We start from the raw sequence: 26,471 nt of genomic DNA, 5'->3' as shown, positions 1-26,471 counted from the left end.
AGCCACATTTTTGTCTGTTCTGCTTCAGTTGGCGGTTGCAGAGCTGCCTGTGGGCCAGCTCCAAGGTATGTGCACTGCCATACGTTTTTCTAACAGACCATGTAGAAGAGCTGAGGATGACTTATTTCAGAAATATTTAACGACCTCCTCTGTAAAACTCAGAGTACTTAGAAAGAAAACAAGGACACCGCATCTGAACGTACAGGTTTGAGTTGGCCAACATGTGCCCAGATAACAGGCATAAAGAAGTGCCTCTGTTGCACCAGGTGGCTTTGTGTGCACCTGTTGTGCAGGAAATTTTTCTCTTCAGCCACAGATTCACATGGGCTGGTGGGAAGGATTGTATGATAAACCCCTTGTCCCTATATTTCCCGAGTTCTCCAATAGGTGCTCTGATGCTCCAGTGAGTGCTACAAAAATGTGGTTTAAAGAGAGTGAGTGGTTGGTAGGGTGTTGAGTTTTTCATGTATGTTACAAATTCAAATTGCCTTATCCAGGGTGTCTTTGGATGGCTACATGTGCCTGGTGTGGCTGTAATACAGGATGTGGTGAGGGGGCACACCAAGTTATTCACAGACCCTTTTGCTAGACAAAATATCTGTCATGGTAGCTCTTGGGTCTGCTTGCAGCTTGCTGAGATGCTGGATGGACACAGTGATCCTTGGAAAGAATGTCCTGTTCCACTGGGACAGCAGCTGGAAGTGAGCAGCTCCAGGTGCATGGAGTGTCATCTGCTTAGTCTGTGTGCTTCTTGCCAGAGCCCCCAGGGCCCTGTCAGCTTGTGAGTAACTGTGACGCTGCTAAGCCCAAGCTACAGTGCCTCTGAGAGCAGGGGCTGTGCCTGCTGGGAAGCCTGGCAGCCTACTGGGAAATCTTGTGGTGCCAGTGAGCATGAATGACTGCAGGCAGCAGCTGCCTGCGTGCTTCGCCTGTAGAGGTCCTCAAGGGGAAACTGTCTTTGGCTCTGGCCTGCTGGAGCTGAGGCTGCTCCCTGGACACAGGTCTACTTTTGCAGAGTAGCCGGTCCGTGCTTCTTGATGCCTGCTCCCAGAGACCCTGATGTTACAGTGATTGACCTGAGCATAAAGCATTATTCTATTGCTGGGCCTTTCTGGTAAATACCATGATACTCCTCAGCTAGGGACGTAACGTGAGCCATAGCAACGTGTACAGCCTTCTCAATTCCACGCCAGCTGCATAGGTTGTGTGACATCTCTGCCTCAGAAAAGCATGCATGTTTGGGTAGAAACAGCCCAGCAGCTTTGGATTTCAGTGGTGTGACAAGATGGACGTCTCTGGCAGGAGGGGCTATTTCTGAAGCTGACTGACAGGGAGAAGCAGTGCTCACTCAAGTGTTTGCAGGCGTCTCTATGCTAAAAGGAAAGCTGCTCGGTAGCACCAGGTAAGCTGCAGCTCTTTGCCATGGGGTCTGTGAGATAGCTCTGGTATGTCTGTGACAGTGACAGATTGTAGTGGATAAAAGGGTCTTTCTAGGCAGATCTTGGGGTTTCCATTCCACCCTCTGGTCTTGCTAAAAAGCAAGACCTCTGCGCACTGAATGCGCAGAGTGATTGTTCTCTGATTTTAACAGCTGTCCTTTCATAGCCCCCCCAGCTTTTCAGACAAGGATCCTTGTGTCTGTTGTGTGTGGTCAGCACAGTGGCCTTACTGGTCTAGATCAGTGGGTTAAGAGACCTGTGTATTGGAGAGGTTAAAAACCTGTTGGGAAACTCCGTGCAGAAAATTTAAGCTCACTTTTAGTCAGCCTTTTACTTTCACCTGGGAAATAGTTCACAGAGACCCAGAGATCTGGGGTGGTGGTTGAAAAGCAGTGCTTTCAGCAGCACTGCTCTATGAAGGTACAGGTGGGCACCAAATTACAAACTGGTTAAAAGGAAAAGATTTAAAGCAAAACTAGTGGGGAAAGCTGTGAACAGAGCCTGAATATATCTGAGAAGACAGCACAGCAACTTTGTTACAATAGCAGTGTTCCAGCCTGTGCAGATCCTGGGGATGATAATAGGAGGCCATGATGCTTCAGTAGGCATTTTGCTGTTACTTTTTCTAGCACAGAGCAGCATGACCAGACTGTAAAATGACATTACGAGGTGCCAGGTTTGTATCTGACTTGAATCAGATTAAATGTTAGCAGGAAAAGAATTTTGTTGGGAAATGTGCAGTTCCCAAGAGTATTTTAGTCTTTCCTCTTAGCTTTTGAACCTGTTGAGCAACTTCATTTAGTATTTATGGAAGAGTAGAAGGAGAGAATTTTAAAAACTGTGTCACTGGGTATAAGGAGGGTACAGGGAAGCCTCTTGAGCAGCAAAATGTGTCAGTTCAAATTTCGAAGCTGTAGCCCCATGGGAGTAGAGAGCTGGACATTCTCTGCCTTGTCATTTGCACCTGTTCCTTGTGTTTTGCCTTAGTGTGGTTATATTGCCTACTTGGGCAGGCTGGAGGCTTGTGGGGCAGAGCTGTACTGTGTGAGGGAGGCATTTAGTGCAGCTTTACAGGCAGGAATGAAGCTGTAATAAAGCAGTAGCAACCTGGCTGGTAGCTGTGCTGGGTCCAGAGCTGTGCCAGTGCCATCAGAGATGGAGCGGCTCTTCCCTAGAGTGGCTTGGCTGAGAAAGAACGTGGTTAATAGCACAGAGGAAAGATGGATGTGCGGAAGGCTGTAGCTTGCCTCAGTGAACAGAGGTACCTGCCTTAACTCTCCGTACTGGTAGGTTCAGTCCCTGCTAGTTCAGACACTCTGCTGGGCAGAGTTCTATATTGAATGCTGTCTGGAGAGAGGAGAGTTGCTAGGAAGGAGGGGCAGGAATAGCCCTGCCAATGCTGACAGGCTGTGGTGGTCTGTTTCGTGTTGCCCAGGTTCTGCACTGGCTGCATACACAGGCAGTGGTCATGCTGCTTGGGAGTTAGTGGTGCTGGGTAGGCCCGGTACCACAGCAGCAGCTGCTCTTTTCTCCCACAGCGGGACTAGCTGCATTGGCAGGAATGACTCCTGAGATCTGGGTTTGGAAGGATGCATGTCTTGTGTGTGATTTGCTCTCCAGGCTGGCAAAGCATGTGGGAGCTCTTAGTCCACAGGAAGGATGGGTCAGGAGGTGGCATTTCCCAGGAGGAAGCAGTCCTTGGGTCAGGAGGTGGCATTCAGGTTAATATATTGACTTTAGCTGTCTCTTTGTGTGCTGTGTACAGTGTCCCATACTGATCCATCCTCAAAATAAGCCTAGTGGCAAGCACTTGTGTCCTAGACACGAGTCCACAGCACAAACAGCTAGTAGGTCCAAGTGGTCCACTTCTTTTCAAGGCTGTCTGTATTGCGGAGTCCAAAGCTGTGGAGCTGTCTGTAGCTATGGAGCCTGCAAAGGACAGTCGTACTTAGAGAAATCTGCCAGGGAATAGGAAAGGAACTTTTCATCATATAGGCTTATCTTTGACTTGCCTCCACTGTTGCATTGCATTGGTTTGAGAAAGCAGCATTTGTCTTGTTTAGAAGCAATTTGCTTGGAGAGATGCTGGCATACACTTGCCCATGTGACGAGGCACGTCCAAACCTCAGAGGATGGCTCAGCAGCCACTCCTTGCGTCACTCCCTGTGTTTAGGGCTGGTGTACACTCAATAATGCATCTTGGCTGATCTCTTTTAACAAGGATGTTTCAAAAACATAACCTGTTAAAACCCTGTGAAGGAAGCATAGCGGCTGGTCCAAGAACTGTTTAGGCTACAGTTTGGCTGCAGCTATCAGATGTCAGTTTTTGAACCCCTGGGGAAGAGAATGATTTTGCACATCATGTTAGGTATTTAGAAAGATTTTTATATTCTCCTAGATCTCTTCTGTAATGCTGAGTGGATCTTATGTCTTCCAGCCACAATCAGTGAATCCATTACCTGGTTGTGCTTGATCCTCCCTCACATCTGGCTGCTTTCACACAAGTAGCAAGCAGCTGTTGCTGGTGATCACCAGTAGCTATTGCTGCTGGCTGAGACATGCATACAGTCTGTTGATGTTCTTGTCCTTCTCTGAGCCTCCTTATCTTGTAGGTGCATTTGATCCAGCCTGGTATGTCTGCTATGCCTTGTTCTAACTGTTGTATCTCTTTGGGGTGTGACCTGCTCTTTCCCATGCATCTGGTGTGAGTGGCTGTGCCATCTCAGTGGTGTTGCAATACTATGAAATATATATCTGAACACAGAGGAGTGCTAAGAGCTTGTGATGGGAGAGCCCGCTGTTCCCGGGAGGCCTCTGGGTGGCAGCCAGAGCTACTGGGCAGACCTGTGCATGGTGCCTGCAGTGGGAAAGCCGCTTCGGAGTGCGTTTAATAGAGCAGCTGGGTGCAGCAAGCTCAAGGGCAAGTCACTGACCAAACCAGAGCTGTTCTGAGATCATCTGCCCAGAGATTAAAGAGTTAGGCACTCTTCCAATGGCTGATCGGAGCAGGGCATGCCTGATAAAGGTACCTACACAGTGAGATGATGATGTTTAATGCAGTTAAATTGACTGCCCGGTCAGATGAGAACAGGGAGGCTCTTGGGGTGGGCTTTCTCTCCTGTGAGGATAGGAAAAATGAGAAAATGGGGTGCTCCAATTCAATACGGTGGTGCTGAGGTCCCATTTAATGTGCTGCACTGGCAGAGCCTGCACTGGCCTCTTTAAGAAGAGGCTGCAGTCTGTCTTGAATGGCCATCCCAGGGGACATGTGCTAACCAGGACACAAGGCTGTGAGGAGGACTCTGGGCAGCTGCGAGCAGCCAGCCATGAAGACAAGGAAAGGTGGATGTATCTACTTGCAGGACACTGTTTTCTTTCCTTTGCCTCCCATTTGTCCTGAGGATGCTGTCTTGCTCTTGATAATGTATAGCATGCCGACACTGGCATTCTTTCCTGTGGCCAGCATGCCTTTGCCCTCTGTCCTCCTCCCACACAGCGTGGCCAACTTGCTGCTGTGGGAAGACGAAATCCCTTCTCAGCATGGGCTTTACGTTCCTTTGCTGTTATAACCCTCAGAGTCAAAAGGAAGAAGAGTGTCAGCTGGTCCACCAGAGTGAGCTTTGGCCTTGGGTTTGGTCTGTCTAGAGGCACTTGAAAGGAGGTGGGATGATGGAATGGACCAGGAATAGTCTCATGGGAAAACAGGCTGGACTTCCTAAGGCAGGTAGAGCCATAAGCTGTGAAATGCCTTACAGGAAATGAAGATACGTAGCAACCTGGGGAGTTTTGTCTTCCTGTCCCTCATGCTTTGGGATTTCCTTTGGGAAGGTCACTTGAGAATTGGGATGAGTCAAACCTACTGCAATTTGCAGTTACAGAAGTCTGCTCTGGATCCAACAGCAGGGCAGACGTGTGCTATTGGTAGTAAGCTGCTGTCAGTCAGGATGCTGGGGAGCCAAAATGCCCCTCTCATGGCAAGGAGAGGATTGCTGGTCAGCACCAGGGCTGTTGTGCAGCACATCAACTTGCATAGCTCAGCTGGGAGACCTGATACACAGCACACATTTGGTGGCCCTGGCTCTAGCTGTTTCCTTGGGGACCCCAGGAGGGTGCTGTCATGGTCTTTGGCTTCTGCATCTTACTGTGTTAGACCACTTCAGTGCAGCTTGCTTTACTTACCCTTCCCAGACTGCAGCAGTTGCAGTTGCTGGAGGGCAGAGAGGCAAGAGTGTGCTAACAAGCCTTGTGTGCTCCCTCACACTTCCCCATGGGGAGGATCTCAAAGCAGGCTGACGTCAGCTTTCATCCCAGTTCATCTTAAAGCATGTAATTGGCCCACCTACCCATCCTGATGCCTGAGCTGCAGAGGCTGATGAAGAACCTGCTGTTGTCCCAGTTCATCATTCCTGTTTGCTGGCAACAGGGACTTGGTTTCTGAAAGTGGAGTAGGTCTCTCCTCCCCTCTGCGTGCATCAGTGGTGTCTCATGCATACATATCATGGCTCAGGGAGTATCTTGACTTACAAAAGTGGTGGTTGAGAGCGCGTTCCAGGCAGTATCTCACTGCTTGCACCCCGTTTGTATGCTCTTCCGTTGGCTCCTGCTTTGGCCACTGTCACAGGTGAGCTGTAGGGCTGGACACCCCTCTGATGAGAGGGGTTAAAGCTGATTTTGCAAACTGCTGAATGAGACAGGGTGAGCTGCAGGGCATCCGTATCTCCCGGGTGGTCTGTTCCTGTCTGGCTGCCTTCTGCCCTCTAGTGGGAAGCTTCGCAGGAAATAGGTGCTGCACAGTAATTGAGCAGGGGCGCAGGAGTGTCCTGTACCTTGTGAGCCCCACTGAACATCTGGCACCTCTCCAGAAGCCCAGTCTCAGAGGTGGATATCACCTTGAAAGGCAAACCTGAGCTGTCAATGTCAGGAAAAATATAAAGGAGCTGCTAAACAGCTGCTATTGAAAGCTTAGCCCACGACTGCATTTAATAAAGCTGGTAGTGTTGACAAGGATGCGTGGAGGGCCAGTGCAGGGAAAGGTGGATGTGGTGTGGGTGGCGTGGGAGCTACAGGCAAAACCCAGGGAGCCTGGCTGCTGCCAGTTGAAGAAATCAGTGCAAATGTTTGGGGAAATAATCCTGCCCAGAGAATAAGCTGCCACTCACCAGTGGTCAATAAACCAAAAACTGAACAGCCCAGGGTGCCAGCAGAAAAAATGTACCAAGTCTGCTCAAAATGAGTGTGAGACCTGCTATTAAGGTTTTAAATCCCATTAGTGGCCAGATGTACTGTTCAAAGAGCTCTGATTGCTGCCTTGCTTAATACTCGAGCCTTCACTTTCCATGTATGATCCCAGTGGAAGTGCTCCTCAGCATCTCTGCCTCCTCAATGCCTATGTTCTGTGCAAAAAGAGACTCCTGAGGTTCCTTGTTTACACAGAACTCAAGATGCTTCTCTGCCAGGTACCTGTGCCAGTTCATGAATAAGTTTTAGGTAGTTCTGCACCTCCAGTTTTGCAGGGTGCTTCTAAAGCTGCTGCTTCCCCACTGTGTACAGTGTACCCCCAAATTTTTTTGCTGAGGCCATAGGTAGGTCAAAATTGTTTTCTTCTCCTTACTAGTTGTTCTCGGGCTTACGAGCAAAGCACTGGATCTAACCTACTCCTCCTGTACTGTGCACAGATGTATTTTCATCCAGTTTTCCTTTCTTCTCTTACCAGCCTTAGGAACTGTACCTCTGATTTGTATTCCCCTGGCATCAGGGGCTTTAGAGATGTGTGGCGTTCACTGAAACATTGGCCTCAAAATGCAACAGTAAAAGCAGCCACTGTGCATGTCATTGGTGAGCAGCAGTCACCTGTTGGGACAGGAGGTTGGATGAATTTGTAAACAGCAGCCGGAGCTAGTGCTTTGCTGCTGGCACTGAATTTCACAAAATGCGTGTGTTACAGGAGCTTTGCTTTTCAAGATGAACTCACAGCCCAGGTTGGTGACAATGTTCTAAGTGTTTTGTCAGACTTCAGAGCAAATCCTCCAAATTTATCTAGAGAGGAACAAAACAGCTGGGAAGCCGCAACCTAGAGCAGAAGAAAAAAAAGGAAAAAATGTGCCTAGAGTGATGCTTTGGGGTGTTTTCAAAGTATGACTTCAGTGTCTAAGAACATACTTTAGAAAATTGCATACTCTATAATATTTCACCTTTGAGGTTTTAATGCTATCAGACAGTTAACTTGGTGAGTTCCTGCGCTGGCTCCTTTCTCCCTGTTCTTCGCCCCCACCCCCTACCCCCATCCCTCAGTCTTATTTTGATATAATTGCTTGCAGTTCAGAATCCCAACTTCAAAGGTCAGTGCTTGCTGAGCTGAGGTGAGTGGGAGTGTATGTCTGTATGCGTGTGTGCATATGTATCAGTACACACATGTGTGTGTTCCCTAGCTGGAGGTGGTGCTGTTGGGATGCATGTGTTCATGTGTATGTGGGTGTGCTCCTTTTTGTTACCATCATCTTAGCTGGGGGTGGTGGCAGTGATGGGTGTGCAAATGTGTCTATGTGTACATGTACTCCTGCTTGTTACCTCCTCAGCCAGCAGCGGTGGTGGGGTGTGTGCTCCTGCTTGGTACCAGGTTGAATAAGGAGGTACAGCGGGATGAGTGAAAAGTAGGAACTGCTTTATTTTGTTGCATGTTTAAAAAGCCATGATCAGAAAAGAGGATTTTTGGCTAACTGACCATCCCAGTTAGTGGTGGAAAGAAGGCAGCATTTTTGAAGATAACACCAGGAAATGGTGAGTACCTCTCACCAGTGAATGACCAGTAGTGAAGTGTAGGAGTACTGGAGTTCCAGGAGGCTGTCAGACTGTCCTGTTGGAGCTCATTTTCCTTGTTGCTGTCAGTCACTGTTCCTGTCAGAGTATTACACAGTCACGTTCATAGAATCATAGAATCATAGAATCATAGGGTTGGAAGGGACCTAGTCCAACCCCCCTGCCAGAGCAGGGCTACCTTAGAGCAGGTTGCACAGGAACGCGTCCAGGTGGGTTTTGAATGTCTCCGGAGATGGAGACTCCACTACCTCCCTGGGCAGCCTGTTCCAGTGCTCTGCCACCCTCAAGGTAAAGAAGTTCCTCCTCATGTTTAGGTGGAACTTCCTATACTCAAGTTTGTGCCCGGTACCTCTTGTCCTGTCACTGGGCACCACCAAAAAGAGCCTGGCCCCATCCTCCTGGCACCCACCCTTTAAGTATTTATAAGCATTGATCAGGTCCCCCCTCAACCGTCTTTTTTCCAGACTAAAGAGACCAAATTCCCTCAGTCTTTCTTCATAAGAGAGGTGTTCCAGTCCCCTAATCATCTTGGTAGCCCTATGCTGCACCCTCTCCAGCAGTTCCCTGTCCTTCTTGAGCTGGGAGCCCAGAACTGGACACAGTACTCCAGGTGCAGCCTCACCAAGGCAGAGTAGAGGGGGAGGATGACCTCCCTCGACCTGCTGGCCACACTCTTCTTGATGCACCCCAGGATGCCATTGGCCTTCTTGGCCACAAGGGCACATTGCTGGCTCATGGTCATCCTGTTGTCCACCAGGACTCCCAAGTCTCTTTCTACAGAGCTGCTCTCCAGCAGGTCAGCCCCCAACCTGTACTGCTACATGGGGTTATTCCTCCCCAGGTGCAGCACCCTACACTTGCCCTTATTGAATTTCATAAGATTCCTCTCCACCCAACTCTCCAGCCTGTCCAGGTCTCTCTGTATGGCGGCACAGCCTTCTGGTGTGTCAGCCACCCCTCCCAGCTTTGTATCATCAGCAAACTTGCTGAGGGTGCACTCTATCCCCTCATCCAAGTCATTGATGAATATATTGAACAGGACTGGACACATTACTGACCCCTGGGGAACACCACTCGTCACTGACCTCCAACTAGACTCTGCGCCCCTAACCACAACCCTCTGAGCTCTGTCTTGCAACCAGTTTTCTATCCACCTTACTGTCCATTCATCTAACCCACTCTTCCTAAGCTTCCCTATGAGGATGCTGTGGGAGACTGTGTTGAACGCCTTGCTGAAGTCAAGGTAGACCACATCTACCGCTTTTCCCTCATCTATCCATCCAGTCACACCATCATAGAAGGCTATCAGATTAGGCAGGCATGATTTCCCCTTGGTGAATCCATGCTGAGTACTTCTGATAGCCTTCTTTTCCTCCACATGCCTTGAGATGACACCCAGAACAAGCTGTTCCATCATCTTTCCAGGGATGGAGGTGAGGCTGACTGGCCTGTAGTTCCCCAGGTCCTCCTTCTTGCCCTTTTTGAAGACCAGAGTGACATTGGCTTTCCTCCAGTCCTCAGGCACCTCGCCTGTTCTCCAGGACCTTTCTGTTCACCAGAACTGGATATAGAGGAAGTCCTTGCAGTAGTTCCACAGTTCAAGAGCAGTTGCTACTTATTCTGTTTAATTATATGAGCAAGTAGATCCAGATTTATTACTTATCTACCAAAAAGTTCAGTGACTTGTGGGGATCACAAAGTGATCAGTTCTGGGCATGACCATGGGGCAATTGCTGTGGGATTTGGCTGTTCAGAGAGGCATACAGTTCTGATCACTGTGGATCGATCGTGTCCTATAGAGATCTGCAGGGATTAGTGTGAGACCCACTGCTGTCCAGTACTGGCACTAAACACCTAGCATTAACACAAATCTGGGTGATGCAGGGATTGGTTAAATAACAGATCAAAAGAGGGTCATCAGGGACAGCTCGGGAGCACGTTTTTAAAAATTGTGTGCTCTTGTGCTGCAAATAAGTACATTTAGATTCCAGAACATGTGCTAATCCCTGTGAGAAGGGTAGTGGTATTTTAGAAAGCACTGTTTTGAGGTGGGGTTTGAGTTGCAGGGTACAAGCTCTATCTGACCTAGTGAGATCTTTGAGTGCTGTAGGGAGGGAAGAGCAGAAGGGTGGAAGGGGGTAATCACCTTCCTGCATGTGGTATGGGAAGGACCAAGGGCAGAGTACAGGCTCTCCCACTGTGTAAAAGAGATCTTGAAAACTGGAGAGGGGTAGAGAGAGAAGAAAGAAGCCTTAAAGTGACTTATTGGACATAAAAGAGCTGCCCAAGTGGGCAAAGCTGATTAGTATGCACGTACTCTTCCCTGAGGGAAAATACCAGGTACTGACAGGACTCCTGAGTGCCTCAGAGAGGCGCATGAAGAGCTAATGAGTGGATTAGTTTGGATATGGAGCGTGTTTTTACAGTGAGAACAACTGCCAGGTAGAATTATAATCTTTCAACATCCTCAAATTAAGACAGGATATCCTTACGGAAGTTTTAGTCTTTTGGGGATAACTTTTCCATGCAGGTAACTATCACAACTGGATCAGTGCTGTATGGAAAATTTGAGTAGATGTTCTGTCCTTGTCTTACACATTCAAGCCTCATTCCTCTCTGTGGCTTGTCTAAGGACTAGGGAGAGCCAAAGTTAGCACTGTTTAGTGGCAGTGTTAGCTAAACTTAGCCTCTTTGAAAGCTTTTCCTTAGTCCATCTGGTATAGTTGCTGTACCCCATCTTCCTGGCTAGCACTCAGTCCTGCCCTCCCTGCCCTAGAAATGTCCTCCTTGTCTTTGGTCTCACTACCCGCAGCTCACTCCTAACCTTGCCTAGATATTTCTGGGGAGCTAGAAGCCCTTCCTACAAGCAGAGGCTCAGAGGGGAAGTGTGGGCAGACATGGGATCACTGATTCCAGTGCTGGTGTGCACTGGGTATGAGGTCTTAGGGGCCTGTAGCCCTGGGCTTTGGCTGAAGGAACCCAGGCCATCTGGCAAAGTGGTGGGCAGAGCTTGCCTGCACTCCCAGCTTCCTGACTTCTGGTCTGCACCATGCCCTGCTATCCAAACACAAAGGACAAAGCAGCAGGGTTGTAGTCACAGTCCAGCAAACATTCTGCACAAGCTTAATCATTTTCGCAGGGAGGGCAGGGATGTGGTAGGACATAAGTGCTTGCTAAGCCTTAAACCTGTCCTGCAGTATGGCTGTCTATCCTTTCCTTTCCAGTATCGTTCTGCCTCTGTGCTGTTCTACGCTGTTGCTGTACTGTAGCAAGAGCAGTTTTTTTTTCCCTTCTTAAAAAAAAAAAAAAAAAAAAAAGTAGGGGGGAATAGATTTGGCCCTCAGAGAGCAAGCACAGTGTGTCAGACAGAAAGGTATTTTGTAGTAGCCCATCTGTTCTCCAGGAAGGGTGGCCAAAATCTTGGGTACAGCATACTGGTATCCACAAAAGTCCTGAGTACCACTGGCTGCAGCAAGGCAGATGTTGAGTGTGGAGCACAGAGGCTAGCTTGCAAAACATAAGAGTGCTGGTGTTGCTTGTTAAAAGGTGTCTGGCCTGTGCTCCCTGACACATAGTTACTCGCAAGTAGTCTCCATGGAATTCCTGCTGCAAGCTCCTAGGCAGGAGGTTGGGGTAGCTGGGTGTCTGACAGGCACTGACTAATCCTTCGAGCAGCAAAAGTAGCTCTTCTCACTCAGCCTCAGGCTCCTTCGTGTTTTTTTCCTGGAAGTGCCTCTTACCATGCTGAGTCCCCAGGATTTGAGGTTCTCAGGGTGGCTCTGCTCTATGAGCCTTCCTGCAGGGCTGCTGCCTCCTGGCTTCCCGAGTCAGCTCTGTGTGGCACTGTGCAAGAGAAGAGCCGAGTTGTGATGTCTGCATGGGAACATTTGCCTTAACTAAGTCTAGGATAAGAGTGGATTTAAGTGCTTTGGTTTATAAATAAACAGCACTGTGGCCAAGATAGATTTAAGCAGAGCTGGCAACAGCCCTACTTGGGAAGGGATCTCTTTACCACATGGCCTGCTGTTGGACTTCCTGTCGCATGCTAATCCCTTAAGCCTGCTTTAGCTCTGTTAATTTTCCTTCTTTCCTTTTTTCCCCAATGGACTGCCTCGGTGCCGCGTGAATACCAGTGTTCCACGGCCAAGCTTGTGCCTGCAACTGGGCCAAGCATCCAGGCTGCCTTCTGAGCACTAGGTACAATGTGGCAGTGCCCCAGGGATGGTGGTACCTGAATGTGTCCCATTCTCTCTGTCTTACAGGCTTTGCAGTCTGCGCCTGAAGAAACTCACGGTGCTGAAAGAGCTGGACAAAGAGCTGAGCTCTGTGCTTATTGCTGTGAAGATTCAGGTAGGCTCCTTGCTGCTGCCTGATGGCAGCAAGCCCATCCTTGTGCCCTCTGTGAAGTGCTGGTCTGCATGTCCCTTGCCTTGTGCCAACCCCTTGTTTCTGTCTTGGTCAGCACCCTTGGGGAGATTGTGGCTCTCAGGCAGGTGGGAATGATGCCCCAGGGACAGCAGCAAGCTGCCTGGTTGCTGGTTTGTATCAGGGATGAATTTGGTTAGGCCTCTGCACTGGGGCAGAGTGCATCTTGCTTCCCTGCCTGCCAAGGCCCTCCTCTCAAGCTGCTGTTTGGAGTTTGGCATCCCCTACCCCACCGTTCCTGACCTTTTAGACAGGCTCAGCACTGGGTGGTTTCTGGCAGCGCCCTTCATCCTGATCCCTTCCCTGGGGAGGGAAGGGAAGGGAATTTTTCAAGGGATCAGTGGCTCTGTGCATGACTTCTGCTGACGTTTTCACCCTGTATGATCTCACTGCTGCCTCTGCTGTCCCCTCCCTTTCTCTGTGTATCCCCACTAGGCCTGGTACCTTTATTCTGAACCAGGCAGAGGGGAGGGTAGAGGGTCTTTGTCACCTAGGGGAGAGGGAATTTGCTGCCATCCTCGTATGTGCGATCCTCCCCCCTCCTCTCTGCAGCTGGTGGTGAAGAGGTGGGTCCCTGCGGGTGCAGGCACATGCTTTCTGCCTGCCAAAGAACAGCATGGAAGCAAGATGCCTCTTGAGTGTGCTGTCCTTGCCACAGCTCCCCCTAACCCACCTGGGATCCTGGTGTCCTTCCTTCGTTCTTGTCAGCTGGCAGAAAAGCTGCTGATCCCATTGAGAGCACCATGGGGCGGGAGCTCAGCAGCTTTGTGCTCCCACAGAGCTCTTTGTGCCGTGCACATTAGGATCTAAATCCTGGATTAGTGCTGGAAGCTGCAGTATTAGTGGAGCTCTGGGAGCTGGGGTTTGCCTTCATGACAGACCTGGCTCACTTGCACAGAAGGAACTGAAAGCGAAATGTGTGAAACCTGGGGCCTGGAGTGAGGACAGCAGGAGGATGCTGTGGTCCACACAGTATTGGTCAGTATCGCACTTTGCTGGCCTTTCCATCACTGTGTGTATGGTGCCATTCAGGAGAGCTAAAAGCACTGGGCTTTCAGGCTGGAGACTCCTGAGCCCTGTGCCCCTTTGGTGCAAGCTTTAGCAAGGGAACAACCTAGGCAAGAGAGAGCAGAAATGCGGGAGCAATCAAGGCGGGGCTACAGGTGCCAGCAGCACAGGACTGGGAGCCAGATGGGGGCTGTGGGTCCCATGTGTCTGGGAGGGCTAGGCTGGTCCCTCACCCCTTTTATGTCCTGCACTGTCAGCCCAAGCTGTCTGTGCCCCTCTGGGTTGGGGAACCGCAGCCCCCTTATGCTGGAGCATGGATGTCCTCAGCTGCCCCTTCTCTCATGCACTGCAAAAGTGAGACTGTGGAATAGGCTGCAGAGTGGGACTCCAGCTCTTTCAAACAGGCCTGCCACAGGCCAACCTTGCACCCTGTTGGCAAAAGAAATTAACAGGCATCAGCAGTGACGGTTTTGAGGCCATAGGGGCTCTTCACTGTAGGGCCCCTTTCCCTGCCAGGGAACGGTGGCTTCATTCAGAGTCTTAATTTAGACATGGTCACCTCCTCTCTGCACCCGTGGGTGCATGCTGATTTAGGCTCCCTGGAAAGCTGAAGGAAACTGGAGGAGAATGCTTCTGCCCACATTACCCTGTGACTTGACACTCAGTGTGGAGGCGGGGTGGATTTGTGTGCCTCCCCAGGTTGCTTCCACCTGCCTGACCAGCCACCTTGGCAGGGTCGGGGAATGCTGAGCTTTGCTGGAAGGCAGATGGAAGCTGTAGGCAGCTTCAGCGCAGCCTGCCTACAGAATGACCTCAGATGGATCCATCCCTCCTGCTCATCTCCTAGGTAACAGATGAGTCATGGTAGCAAGAAGCTGTTTGAAGGCTGCCCAGTGAGCATTGCCATCTCCATCTTTTGGATGAAAACAGCTGATGCATGTAATCTGTGGAGGACCTGCAAGTTCCCAAGGGGACAGCTGGGGACTAGTGGAAAGGGGAGCTATATTTTTCTCTCATTTCAGTAGTAGCTCTGTTGGGTTAAAGAAGTTGCTGCTCTGAAAGGCAGATTGCATGGAAACAAAGCTCTGACCCTGCCTGAGTGTGGCTGGCACCAAGGTAATAGCCCCAGCACTGGAGAGAGTATGCTCAATGAATGTATGTGACCCAAAGGATAGTGTTAGCCTGTCTAGAATATCTGATCTCATTCTCACAGTGATCATGCCCTTCTGGTCTTAAAAGACATCTTCAAAGCGTGGCATGTGCTGTTATTTGCACCTTCATCTGAAAAGATGGTTGTCAAAAGACTAAAGGAGCTTTCTATATCTACAGAACATACCCATTTCCCAGAGGGGATTTGAATATTTAACGTTCAGTGGCTTCCAGTGAGATAAAGTCTGAACTACTGTGAAAAAGGGGACTTAAGTCACTTGAGTGTTTTTTAAGCCTTTATCCCTCATTATTTGTTTTAACAGACTGGAGATGTCATAGAGCATTTCCTTCTGTGTATTGTTCAGCATGGCATTAAGAGATTCAGATGTGCCTGGCTCATTCCATAAAGGTGCAGATATCTGTCTTGATGTCGTAACTGATTATGGTGTGAAAGGAAATGTGGTGCTCTCTCTCGGCAGATAGACTTACTATAGTTCAGAAACACCCAGTCTTGAGCCATGAATAGAGGAAACCATCAAAGAACGAAGAAAAGCCCCAGCACTCGCAGAACTTTCAGTTCTTGTGACGGGTGCTGTGGGAGGAATACAGATCCTCCTGCAGCTGCTTGCAGGATGTGGCTGGTGACTCAGGTTCAACCCTTGGTGCTGCTGTAGGTGGATGATGCTGGCAACCCCTCCATAGCGGACCAGAATGTGTGCTACAAAATAGGCCAGGCTGAGAAGCTCGTTTGCCTCTGCCAGGCCTGCCTGCTGTCCCGGCCCTGCTCCCAGCAGGAACTTGGATTTTTTGTTCCTTCTTGCTACACATGGAGTGTATGTGCAGAGTTTTCTGGCTACACCTCACTCATACTTTGTGTCTAATCTTTTTGCTACCACTTGTAGGATTTTCCACTCCTACTTGAGCAATCTCAGCTCCCTAAGTTCCTAAATTTGCTGGGGATATTTAATGGGATATTTTCTCCCAAAATGCATCTTCAGCTTGATTTCTGGGTAGTGCTTTGCTGTCTGCCTTGGCCTGGTCTCCCATACTATCTGTTAGTTCTCTCTCCTTTTCCAGGTTTGGTATGCTCTTCTAGCCTCAACCCTGTGTTTTAAACAAGACCCATCAGGACAGATTTATACCTGAAATTGAGGATCGTACCTTGCAAACCAGACCTGGGCATCACGCACCTGTGTATAGTACTGAAAGATCCTGTATGTTTTCAGTCTATTAGGTAGTGAAGATCTGGAACCACAACCTCTCCTTATTGCTTTTCACTTCCTTGACAGACTTTGTCATCTGTGATCTTCACTGTAACAGTCTAATATTAATTTTTCCTGTAGTAGTGATCATGATAACTATTCTGCTGAGAAATTGGTCTTGCTTGACATTACTTGACTTGCAGAATAGCTGAGCTACATCAGGTGCTCAAGGCCATGTTTAGTTGGGGTTTGAATTTATCAAGGGATTGAGAATCCTCAGTCTTTCTGTGTCCTGTCCCAAGGTTTGACTGCACTCACAGAGGAAAAAAAAAAAAAAAAGTATCTCAACATCTAATGGTAATTTCCCATGTTCCAGCTCATCCCTGTTGCCTCTCACTCTGTCCCTGTGCACCGCTGAGAGGACTTCAATCCTCTGCGCCCTCCTACTAAGTGTCTGTAGGCAGCAATAAAGTACCCCTTCATCCTCTCTTTCTCCAGCTGAACAAACCCAGTTCACTCAGCTTCTCCTTGTATGTCCTGTGCTCCAGCCCCTGACCATTCTGATATCTTCTGCTGGACTTGCTCCAGTCTGTCAATGTCTGTCTTGTATGGGGGAGCCCAAACTGGCACTGGAATCCAGCTGTGGTGTCACCAGTGCTGAACAGAGGGGGAGGAATCCGTTTTCTCTGCCTGCACATTTTCTGAGGCTGAGATTAGTGTCATTGCTGCAACATGGCATACTGTACATTCATGTCCCCCAGGACTCCCCCTGTCCTTTCAGCAGAGCCTGTCCTGCTGCTTGGGGTTCTTCCCAGGCAGCAAATTTGTGGGACGTCCTAGGAAAGGACTTTGCTTTTCCCTTTATTAAACCTTATGAGGTTTGTGTTGACCTTACTAGAAATCACAAATTGTTCTTAACTCCCTGTTGCTGATTAGCACCTGGGGGCTACTACCTGCCTGTTTCTAATCTGTTTAATTGGAGCAATGCTAGTTTCTTCTGGGTTGTGGTTTGCTCCTGAAGGTGATCAGTGTTTCCTACTGGATGTGTGAAAGCCATCCATTTAATGAAACCTAGCATACCTTGCAGGCTGAACTTGGTAGTGGCTTTACCTTGCTGAGAGGACTGTACCTCATGCATTTGCAACACAATGTCTTGCCCTTTTTCTACCCGATGTCCCAAGTGCTATGGTCCATGGTGCCCTGGGAGCTGGTCCTCTGGCTGAGCTTAGACATTATGATCTCTCCCCCTTCATGTGACCCCACAGGACAGGTATCTCCTCGGGCTTGAGCTCAGCCAGGGTGCAGCCTGGCAGGTTATTGCACACATAAAGAACTGGCCCAGACCTAAAAGTGCTGCTGTTTTAGGGGTCTCTGAGCTCCGCTGCTGCTCCCTTCTGCTTGTGTTGTGATAACAAACCAGCCTTTGTCCCAGCCCTTGCAATGTCACATGGATGTGCACCGATGTTTCACTGAGGGCCAGAGCTTAGGATTGGAGCTGGGTGTGTAACTTCCATAGTGGTAAATGGCAGTAACACACAGGACGGCAATATTTATGAAACCTTCACTCACTGGGCACGCCACCCAGGCTGTCCCCGCCGTTCCTTTGCTGCAACTGTCACCAGAAACAGCATCTTCATGAAGATAAATGCACCAGTATGTGTGTTTTGATGAGAGACGAATCTTTGATGGATAAACTCTCTGCAACAAAGAGCAAATGGCAAATGTGCTAACGTAAATGGTCACTGTCATAGTGACCACCTATTTGTTATTAAAGAAGTGTTCAGGAAGGAAGAGTCAGTGCGTTCTTGGTCAGGAAAGCTCACAGATGGTGAAGGGGATGAGCTCCAACTCCTCTCCAGTTTTAGGAAGGCCTCTCACAGGAAAACCTGACTTGTGGCACAGTTACTGGGGGCAATGTTGCAGACAACTCAGACTGTGCCTCTTGGAAACCAAGAAGTATTTCACTAGATCTTGTCTTTGCTCAGGCATCAGTGACAACTGTAATGCTGCATCATGGCAAAATGTGGAGGCCTTTCTTGCCTCCCCTTTATAGGTTGTTTCATTTTTTTCCTTGCTAGCATGGGTAACACCAGTAACAGAGGTGCAAGAAAGGCCTTATGTCAGCGCCACCCAGGTTTACTAGACCCTGCTGAAGTTCCCATCAGCAAGCTTCTTTGGTGCTCACTGGGTGCTGAAACACGCCTGTGGCCATTGCCGTTCTCTTTGATTGCAGAGAGGATGTAGCTGTGGTCTCCTTTACGGTGCCACCTGCATGCTCCTGTCATGACTTCTGGGGCTGCTGTCCCATTTGCAGTGGAGATGAAGAGCTTGGGGCTCTAACCTCACCTAATCTTAGCCAAATCTAGGATTTGTCTAAGTTGCTGAAGGGGCTCTGGCCACGGCCAACTTAGGATCCTGCTGGCTATGGCATCTGTCAGGATCAAGCTGGGAAGGGTGTGGGAATGCAATGAGGTCCTGGGAAGGGGCAACATATATGAAGTTGGACCCAGTTCCTTTGGACTGCTGTGCCTATTTGGTTAGCTTTGACCCTTCTGCTTAGTAGCCCACAGTTTAAATTAAGAAGTGCTCACAAAAGCAATGACTGATTTGCAAGAACAGCTGTACTGATCTATCCTGCTGCCTCCCTAAATCAATGTCTCATCTTTCTGCCCCATTCACAGGGAAGCAGGAGAGAGTGAGGAACCACCATGGGCTATTTTATACTTGGAGCTGGTCCCACAGCCCTGTGAGGACACAGCCAGTGGGCATGGGCCTTTTGCGAGGGGTTCTGTGAGTTGTGCCACCCTGCAACCAAGAGAGCCTAGTACTTGTAGACATTTTTCATCCCCCAAGTCATTCAGTGTCTCTGTCATCAGCCAAGCCGTAGAGATAGTAAAAGGTAGGACAGAAGGAAAAGAAAGAGTTGGAGCGGGCACATGGTTAAAGTATCACTCTTACTGCCCTCCTGGGCAGTAAGAGCCCCCATTTGTATATGTAGAGAGATAAGGACTGTTGCGCAATGAAAAGACTAAGAGGAGTTTTCTGAGAGACAAGCTGGGCAAGCAGAGGGACCCCTGTTCCCCTGAAACATCCTGCCTTTGTCCCAGCAGTCATCCTGCCAGCTGTGCTTGGGCAGGGGTCTGCACTGGATCTGCCTGCTGGGGGCAGAGGTGTGTTCCAGGACCTGTCCCTTTGCTGGCTAGGCAGTGAGTTGGGACCCTTTCCTTCTGCTGGTGCTGTATACATGGCTACCTCTGGCTCTAGCAGTGTCCCCTTCCACAGTGTCCGATGTGCTCCAGGTGCAAGGAGATAGATTAAGCAGAGCAGGCTTGGGACGAGCAAGTGCTCCCTGTCAGGTGGGCAAGGAGAATGAGCTTTTGGCAGCTCAGGAGAAACTGCAGGCTTTTGCAAAGCATTGATTGCTGTGTGTAAGTGGGCACTGTGAGGTGGAACAGAACAGAGTCAAGGCACTGGCTCTTTCCTTGTGGACTGTGAACACCATTGACTTGTGTGCGTGGTGCAGTGGAGTCTGTGGCCAAGATACTCCAGCTTAGCTGTGTGCATCTACCAATCTTGTTGTAGGGTTCAAAGCGAGTCCTGAGATCAAATGAATACGTCCTCCCGCCTGGCGGCCTGATGGAGACTGAGCTGGAGCTGACCTTCTCACTGCAGGTACCTTGTGTTGCCTGGTCCCCTGGGCTCCCTGGTGCTCCCCTCACCTGGCATTTCTTGGCAAGCACGGCTTTGAGGGCTCATTGTGAAGGGAGCAGCCTCTGAGGAGGGGCCTCCTGTGGTTGCCGATGCTCAGATCACAACAGCATAGATTCTTGCTGCTGGCCAGCTGCTCCATTGCTCCAGGGGTTGTTTTGCTGGGTATGGGGATTTGGAGGATGATGCGGAGTGCAGGTGGCCTTTGAGGGGCACCTCAAACCTCAGCAGGTCAAATCCTGCTGTACATTGGCACCAAGGAAGAATTTCCTACCTGTGTGTCAGGCTGAGCCGTGCCCTCATGCTGCCATCTTCCCCTTGCTTCCCTTCCCCAGTACCCACATTTCCTCAAGAGAGATGGCAACAAACTACAGATCATGCTGCAGCGGAGGAAGAGATACAAGAACCGCACGATCCTGGGCTACAAGACCCTTGCAGTGGGCATCATTAACATGGCTGAGGTACTGGGAACCGAGGGGACCTTCTCATGGCCTCCCTTTGCCAGCACTGGGAAGGGAGCTGGGCTGGCTCACAGGTGCTCAGTGCTGTGAGTGCTCTGGCTTGTTGGCTAGCTATGAGACAGAGGGGTTGGGCTGCCAGCTGCCATTGTATCATGCTGGCAGGGGGCTTGTCTGTCTGCATAGGTGATGCAGCACCCGACGGATGGTGGGCAGCTTCTGGGCCTCCACAGCAACATGAAGGACGTGAACATCCGAGTGGCTGAAATCAGCATCTACTCTTTGTCCAGTCAGCCAATTGACCATGAGGATGGGAGCGTCCCCTCAGGTCCTAAAATCAAAGCTTCAGGTGTGTTAGCGCTCATCACAGACCTGAAGGCAAGCATTTGGGACAGGACATGGCTAGCAGAGTGTGTCACCAAGCGCTTGCCAGCAATACTGGTCATTTCACTGGAGCCATGACAGGTGTCATGATTAGCTCTGGCATCTGCCCTGTCTGCTTTCAGATCGCTCCCCAGACATTGATAACTACTCTGAAGAAGAAGATGACAGCTTCTCCTCAGAGCAGGAAGCTAGTGATGATGCTGTGCAGGGCCAGGTAAGGGAAGCCTGGCAAGGTGGCTTATGTCCTGGGCCCTTTTCTGGGCCAAGAGTCGGGGGTTGAGGGTCTTGGTCACCTTGAACCCTCTCATCTCCCTTGTAAACAAAACCACTTGCTATGGTTTCAGAGGGCAGACAGCCACAATACCTGACAGCAGGAAGAGCTGTGGGCTGCTGTCCAATCCATGGTGGGGCAAGGGACTTTGGAGAGCCATAGGTTTCACCCACCTGTCCTTGGAGCTCTCTGGTCTGCATCATAAAACCCCTGCTGAGTCCCCTCCATCTTGCACCACGATTCTCTCCTGCCTCCCTGTGATAACAGGTCAGAGGCTGCCCTCTCTCTGAGAGAGAACAGAGATTCTAGGAAGAAGTACAGTCTGGGTCTGAAACTGGTAGATGTGGCAGACACATCCCAGCCCTGTGATGAGCTGTGCCGCTGCTGTTTGCTGCCCTCTTGTTATGGTGCCTACTCGAGGCCAAAACAGACTTATGGTAGTGTGCTGATCAAGCACATGGACAAACCCCTGTTCAGGGTCCTCCACATTACCTGTCCCATCATGCTGGCTTAACACATCAGGGCCCCATGTCCCTGGGAGCTGTATGTATTGTTGAGGCTGATCACTTTTTGTGAGCTCAAGTGCTGTGCCCTCTGAGCTAACCCTGGAGAGGGGAGAGCAGGATGACAACACGTGGGTCACGGGGAGGCTGGTGAGTGCAGAGAGAAGAGTTTTTTAGGTTGTAACAAGGACTGTTGCAGAAAGTTGCTGTCTCTCTTAATCTTGCTGGTACATGTCCCTCGGGAGGGGCCTTGGGGCAAAGGCGCTGGGGAAGAAGGTCTATTGGGGGACAGTGCTAAGGAGGGAGAAGGAACTACATAGAGAGAGGTGGGAGAAGTGAGAAGCAAGACTCTAGGAGCAGAGTGGACCAAAGCTTTTCAAAATGGGGGGCAAGTGTGGAGCAGGGGAACTTCTAGGAGATGCTGCTCCCTGGTCTCTGAGTTGCTCTGATGTGCTGTGACTTTTTGCTTGCAGGATCTATTTGATGAAGAGGATGACTTGAGGAAAACCAAGAAGGCTAGGAGGAAAATGATCCGAACCACATCAATGACCAGAGTAACATCAGTATTTACAATGTGATCAAAGGGATAGAAGGGATTCACTTCCTCACCTCCCTGCAGGGAGTGAGAGGGGCTTGGGGGATTGCTGGCACTTGGGCAGAGCAGGGGAGAGAACCCTTGGCTCTGAGAAGAAGGGGAAAACCTCTTGCCATTAATGAGTTACCTTGCTGCTCAGAGCTATACCCCAGCTCACAGTCTGTACTGTGTTTAGCCTGGCTTTGTATGAATGATGACCTGCGTGCAACAGTTTTGACTTGCTGTTGTGACATAGTCTCTTCTCTTTCCTTCCCTGAGGAAGGGGAAAGTTTGCGCAAGAAGGGGTGAACCATTAGCAGCTTCTCTGCCTGCCAGCAGAAGAGGGGAGCTGCCCTGCGAGCCCCCTGCTCTCCAAGCATCTCCTCGTCCCCACATGATTCAGCCCTGCAGGTCCCTGGGCACTTGAGAGAAAGTGCTATTCCAGCCTGTAGGAGAGAGAGAGTCTGAGTCCTTGCACACTCCTTCATTCTCACATACAGAGGCTTCTTGTGGAGTCCAGATTTAGTCCAAATCCTACAGCAAATATAAAGAGCAAGGCAGATCATAGCTGACCTTGGGCCTGTGGACCCAGAAAGGAGCTGACAGCATGTTAAAGAGAACAACCATGGCCTGTACATTAGTCATCTTGGAACGTGATTTGATAGTTTTGCTGATCTTTTTTCTTCCCTTGTTTTGTTTTAGCAACCAAACTTCAAGCAGAAATTTGTGGCTTTGCTGAAGAGGTTTAAAGTGACAGAGGAGGTAAGAAGCAGGAAGGCTGCCCCACCTGGCAGTGTCTCCTGCAGATGTGTAGGTGTCAGAGTGCTGGTTCCCACTCACTGAGAGCACAAGACATGAGCTGCAGGTGCTCAGGGGTGTTACCAAAGGTGGTGTGAGGCATGGCACAGATGGGGCCTTGGCTTTTCCAAAGCCTTCCAAAGCCTTCTTCCTCAAGAAGGCAACTCCGAGCCTCATGCTCAAATCAAAAACATCTTCCTGTTGGGGAGAGGGTACTGTCATGCAGTGGCTCTGTCCCAGGAGCTGGCATTGCAGGGGCAATCCTGTTCATGGCTGAGAGCAGGCTAATGTCAGCCTGGGGGTAGCTGGCCTTGGCTGGGAGCCTGCACTGAGTGTGCAGCACAGCCAGTGGAGGTTCTCCCAGGTGTCTTAACTCCAAGTATTATGGGTGCCTGAGACTCCTTCAGATGTTATGCTCATGGCATCCTCCTTTGGCCCAGTGATGTGTCACTTGCTTCTTCCACAGCCTGGATTTGGCTCCCTGAGGCGGGAACAGTGCTGTGGTGTGCCTTGTGGCTGGGAGGGAGCTTGTATGTGCCTGACCTAGGATGCAGGTGACTCCATATCTCTTCATTGCCCTCTGGGCTTGGTCCCACAGGTTCTGGACTCTGACCCTGTAGACCAGACCCAGGAGGTGGAGGAAGACCTGGGCTTGCTCTATGACAGCCTGGAAGAGTGCAACAACAGTGACAGCGGCCCGGAGATTGAGGACAATGAGAGTGTGCACAGCACACCCAAGCCCACCCTGAGGTAAGGGTTGCAGGGAGTCACAGGCCGGCAGCACAGACTGTGGGACCTGGAGAGATCCCCTCTGACACTTTTCTGTTGCTTAGGCTAATGCAGGCATTGTCTTGTTTCCACTCCCATCGCCATCTTCTATTGGTACCATGAGCTCCTCACTTGCATATCCTGTTTAGTAAACTCAAAATTGCCCATTAAGACTGGCTTCCTTCACATGTAGTCTCATTTCATTTCCTGCCAGCCCAGCATCTGACACTTACTGATCTGCTGGAGGAGCACCTACTTGATCTAAGCCCCCGCTGTTCCTAGCTCTCATATCTTTCTGCTGACAGTCCTGGTCTTCTCGTGCTCTCCATGCTGAAGCATGCCTGTCTTCTGAGCACTTTGTGACTGCTTGGGCCAGTCCTTGTGTCCCTGTGAGATCTGCATGCTGCATTCCCACTCTTTGTGGAGACATGTGACTAGCAACCATCAGCAATGCTCCTCACCCCATTCCCCAGGCACCGGTGGCTTGACTTGCTCTGCCAAACACTGCTGACTTGGCACAGAGATCTCCAGTGGACCATGCAGTGAAACCAGGCTTTTCTCCCATGTGATCTATATTCACCTGGCCTCTCTGCTCATGGCTGTTCTGTTTTCATGCTGTCCTTTTGTGAGAAAGTTTCATTTCATTGTTTTTCTACTTGACTGCCTCACAGTGCACTGGGTCTCTTCTAGCCAAGCCAAGCTTACTTGTCATTATTGTTTCTATAGTTTGGTATTTAAATATAATTTGGATTAGTTGCAATCTCTGTGAAGGTACTTAGCAGGGGTAGCAGGCTTGGTCTGCCATAGGCAAACTGTTTGAAATTAAATATGCTGGATTCAGGAACCCATGGGGCACTGGGGAAGAAACAGGAACATGACAGAAGTCATGTTTTCCACAAACCCACAAGTCATTGTGAAGGAGATAGCTGCTTAGGTGGTCTGCTTAGACTCCAAAAGGACTTTCACATGGTCTCTCATTAAAGGAAACAAAGGTGCTTTGGGAGAAAAAGGAAGGTCTTTTTGTGGTCAGATAATGGTTTATGTACGAAAACTATGTAAAACTATGTAAACTTTAAAAAAAAAATAGTCTGTTGAGAGTATTTAAATGTAAGACCTCCACCCTCGTTCTGCAAGTGCCTACTTGCAAACATCTGGTCAGTGGGAGAGGATCCTACAATAAGTGCTGGTTTGTGCTTGTACGTGCCTTACAGTCTTCCTTGGGTGTTTGCTACTGTCTCTGGTAGGACAGCCTGTTGGGCCCTGGGCTGTTTTTTGGCCTGTTCACAGTGTCCCTAGCTTGGTTTGCTCTCTAGTGCCTCAATTTCTTGCAGTGCCGAGTGTGTATTCCCTTGAATTCACATTACTGGGTCTGTACTTTATCTAAGAAGATTTGGGAGCTGACTGCCAAGGTCTTTAGTGTAGACTGCATGGTTCCAAGGCCTTGCATAGCCTTCTCAGCTGGTGATGACCTTCCAGCCCAGCCTGTAAATTCAAGATGTGATCCTCATATTGGATTTATTTATTGTCATAGACAGCCGTCCTAGACACTGTGAAGGTCTCTGTGGAGCAAGGGCGTTAAGTTAATCCTTAAGGGTGAGCGGTGGTTGGTGCCCTGGAGTGGGCCAGTGGTGTTGGGAGTAGGTTAGTGGTGTTGGGAGCAGGTTGCCATCCTTTTGATCAGTCACGGAGGCGGTGCAGCTGTAGGCTGCTCCTGCACTGGGGTGAAACTGGAGCTACAACTGAGGCTGTTAGGTAAGACCTCAACAGTCAGAGCCTTTGATTGAAGATCAGAGGTGAAGGAGCAAATGTCTCCATAGGTGACTGGGAAAATGGATGGGGGAGAGAGGGCTAATTCATTGAAAACAGAAGGAGGCTGTGCAGAAGGGATCGTGCCTATAGAAGAGTCTTTAAACTGTGGAACAGGGAAAGGGAAAGCTGAGAATTGCAGAAGATCTCTGTGCTCAGTGTGACACATCCTCGAGGGATGAAAGCTTCTGAATTGCAAGTGTGAGAGGGCAGAAACAGACACAGCTTCCATGGGGAAGGGGGGAGACAGCCCCATTTATATGGGGTGTTGAAAGCCAGACCAAGTGTATACAATCTAGAGGCATCCAACGTCTAAGAAAAAGGAGGGGATGAAAATACCTTTTTGAGGTGCTAGGGGTATGTCACTTTCTGGTGGAATCACTGGTACAGTACAGAGAAAAGTGGGAGAGATGCTGATTGGGGGGTGAATTATTAGAAAACTTACATATTTCTCTGGTTTGACTCTTAAGTTATTAACATAGTCTGTATGGATTGAAATTGCTGGCTGAGAAAAGGCAAGCAACCCCAGAAAAGAGTAATGACAGGGTGGTGACAATGCCTGAGATCCTGTAGCAGAGATTAGAGGAGTGGAGAGAGCAGAAATATGTTAATAACAGGAGACATCATTTATCCCTGTGTGACCTGGAGAAAATGTTTCGACAGGGTACAGTGCCGGCTCTAAACCTGTAGCTTTGGTAAATTAACATGTTGTGAAGCAGCTGGTTATGGAGTAGTGAGAGGAAAATCGAGCCTTGACTTCTCCCAGCCAGTGTAGAAACACTGCTGCTGAAGAGCTGCTCTGTGGTGGGGACCATCATTTACTGAGAGGAAATGTCCTTCCAGGAGCAGTGAAAGCAAAGAGCCTGACAAACACTCTTGTGCCTGGCAGCACAGCGTGCTGTACACAAATTAGGAAACGTGTCCAAAGGAAACTAAAAGGAGAAGCCAGGAAATTCAGATGTCTGTAGGTGTCCTGAAAACAATGGAAACTGACAGAGTCCTAACAGAAGAATTCTATGCCTCTATGACCATCCCTGGAAACCTTCAACCTGGTATCCCCATCTGCAAACCAGGCAAATCAGGAGAAACTTTTCCTGGGAGTTAGTGAGCAAGTGCATACATACAGTTTAGAGGGAAGCTAGCTCAGATCTCCTGCAGGAGA

General features: G+C 49.6%; 1 protein-coding gene across 1 annotated transcript in view; it reads left to right on the top strand.

Moving 5' to 3' along the window:
• LOC309669531 (phosphofurin acidic cluster sorting protein 2-like) overlaps nt 1–26,471 on the top strand; it is a gene marked incomplete at its 5' end in the record, with an annotated part of 69,792 nt that overhangs the window by 35,765 nt on the left and 7,556 nt on the right. Inside the window, 8 exons of the mRNA XM_082480233.1 lie at nt 12,518–12,605; nt 19,622–19,711; nt 20,083–20,208; nt 20,392–20,554; nt 20,712–20,803; nt 21,837–21,917; nt 22,640–22,699; nt 23,334–23,485. Coding sequence (XP_082336359.1) covers nt 12,518–12,605; nt 19,622–19,711; nt 20,083–20,208; nt 20,392–20,554; nt 20,712–20,803; nt 21,837–21,917; nt 22,640–22,699; nt 23,334–23,485 — 852 coding nt within the window. The remainder of the gene's footprint in view (nt 1–12,517; nt 12,606–19,621; nt 19,712–20,082; nt 20,209–20,391; nt 20,555–20,711; nt 20,804–21,836; nt 21,918–22,639; nt 22,700–23,333; nt 23,486–26,471) is intronic.

Source organism: Vanellus vanellus (genome assembly GCF_965231255.1).
Source record: "Vanellus vanellus genome assembly, chromosome: 3".
Taxonomy (NCBI): Eukaryota; Metazoa; Chordata; class Aves; order Charadriiformes; family Charadriidae; genus Vanellus; species Vanellus vanellus.
The sequence above is the reverse complement of the archived record's forward strand: the minus strand, read 5'-3'. Positions and strand labels throughout refer to the sequence as shown.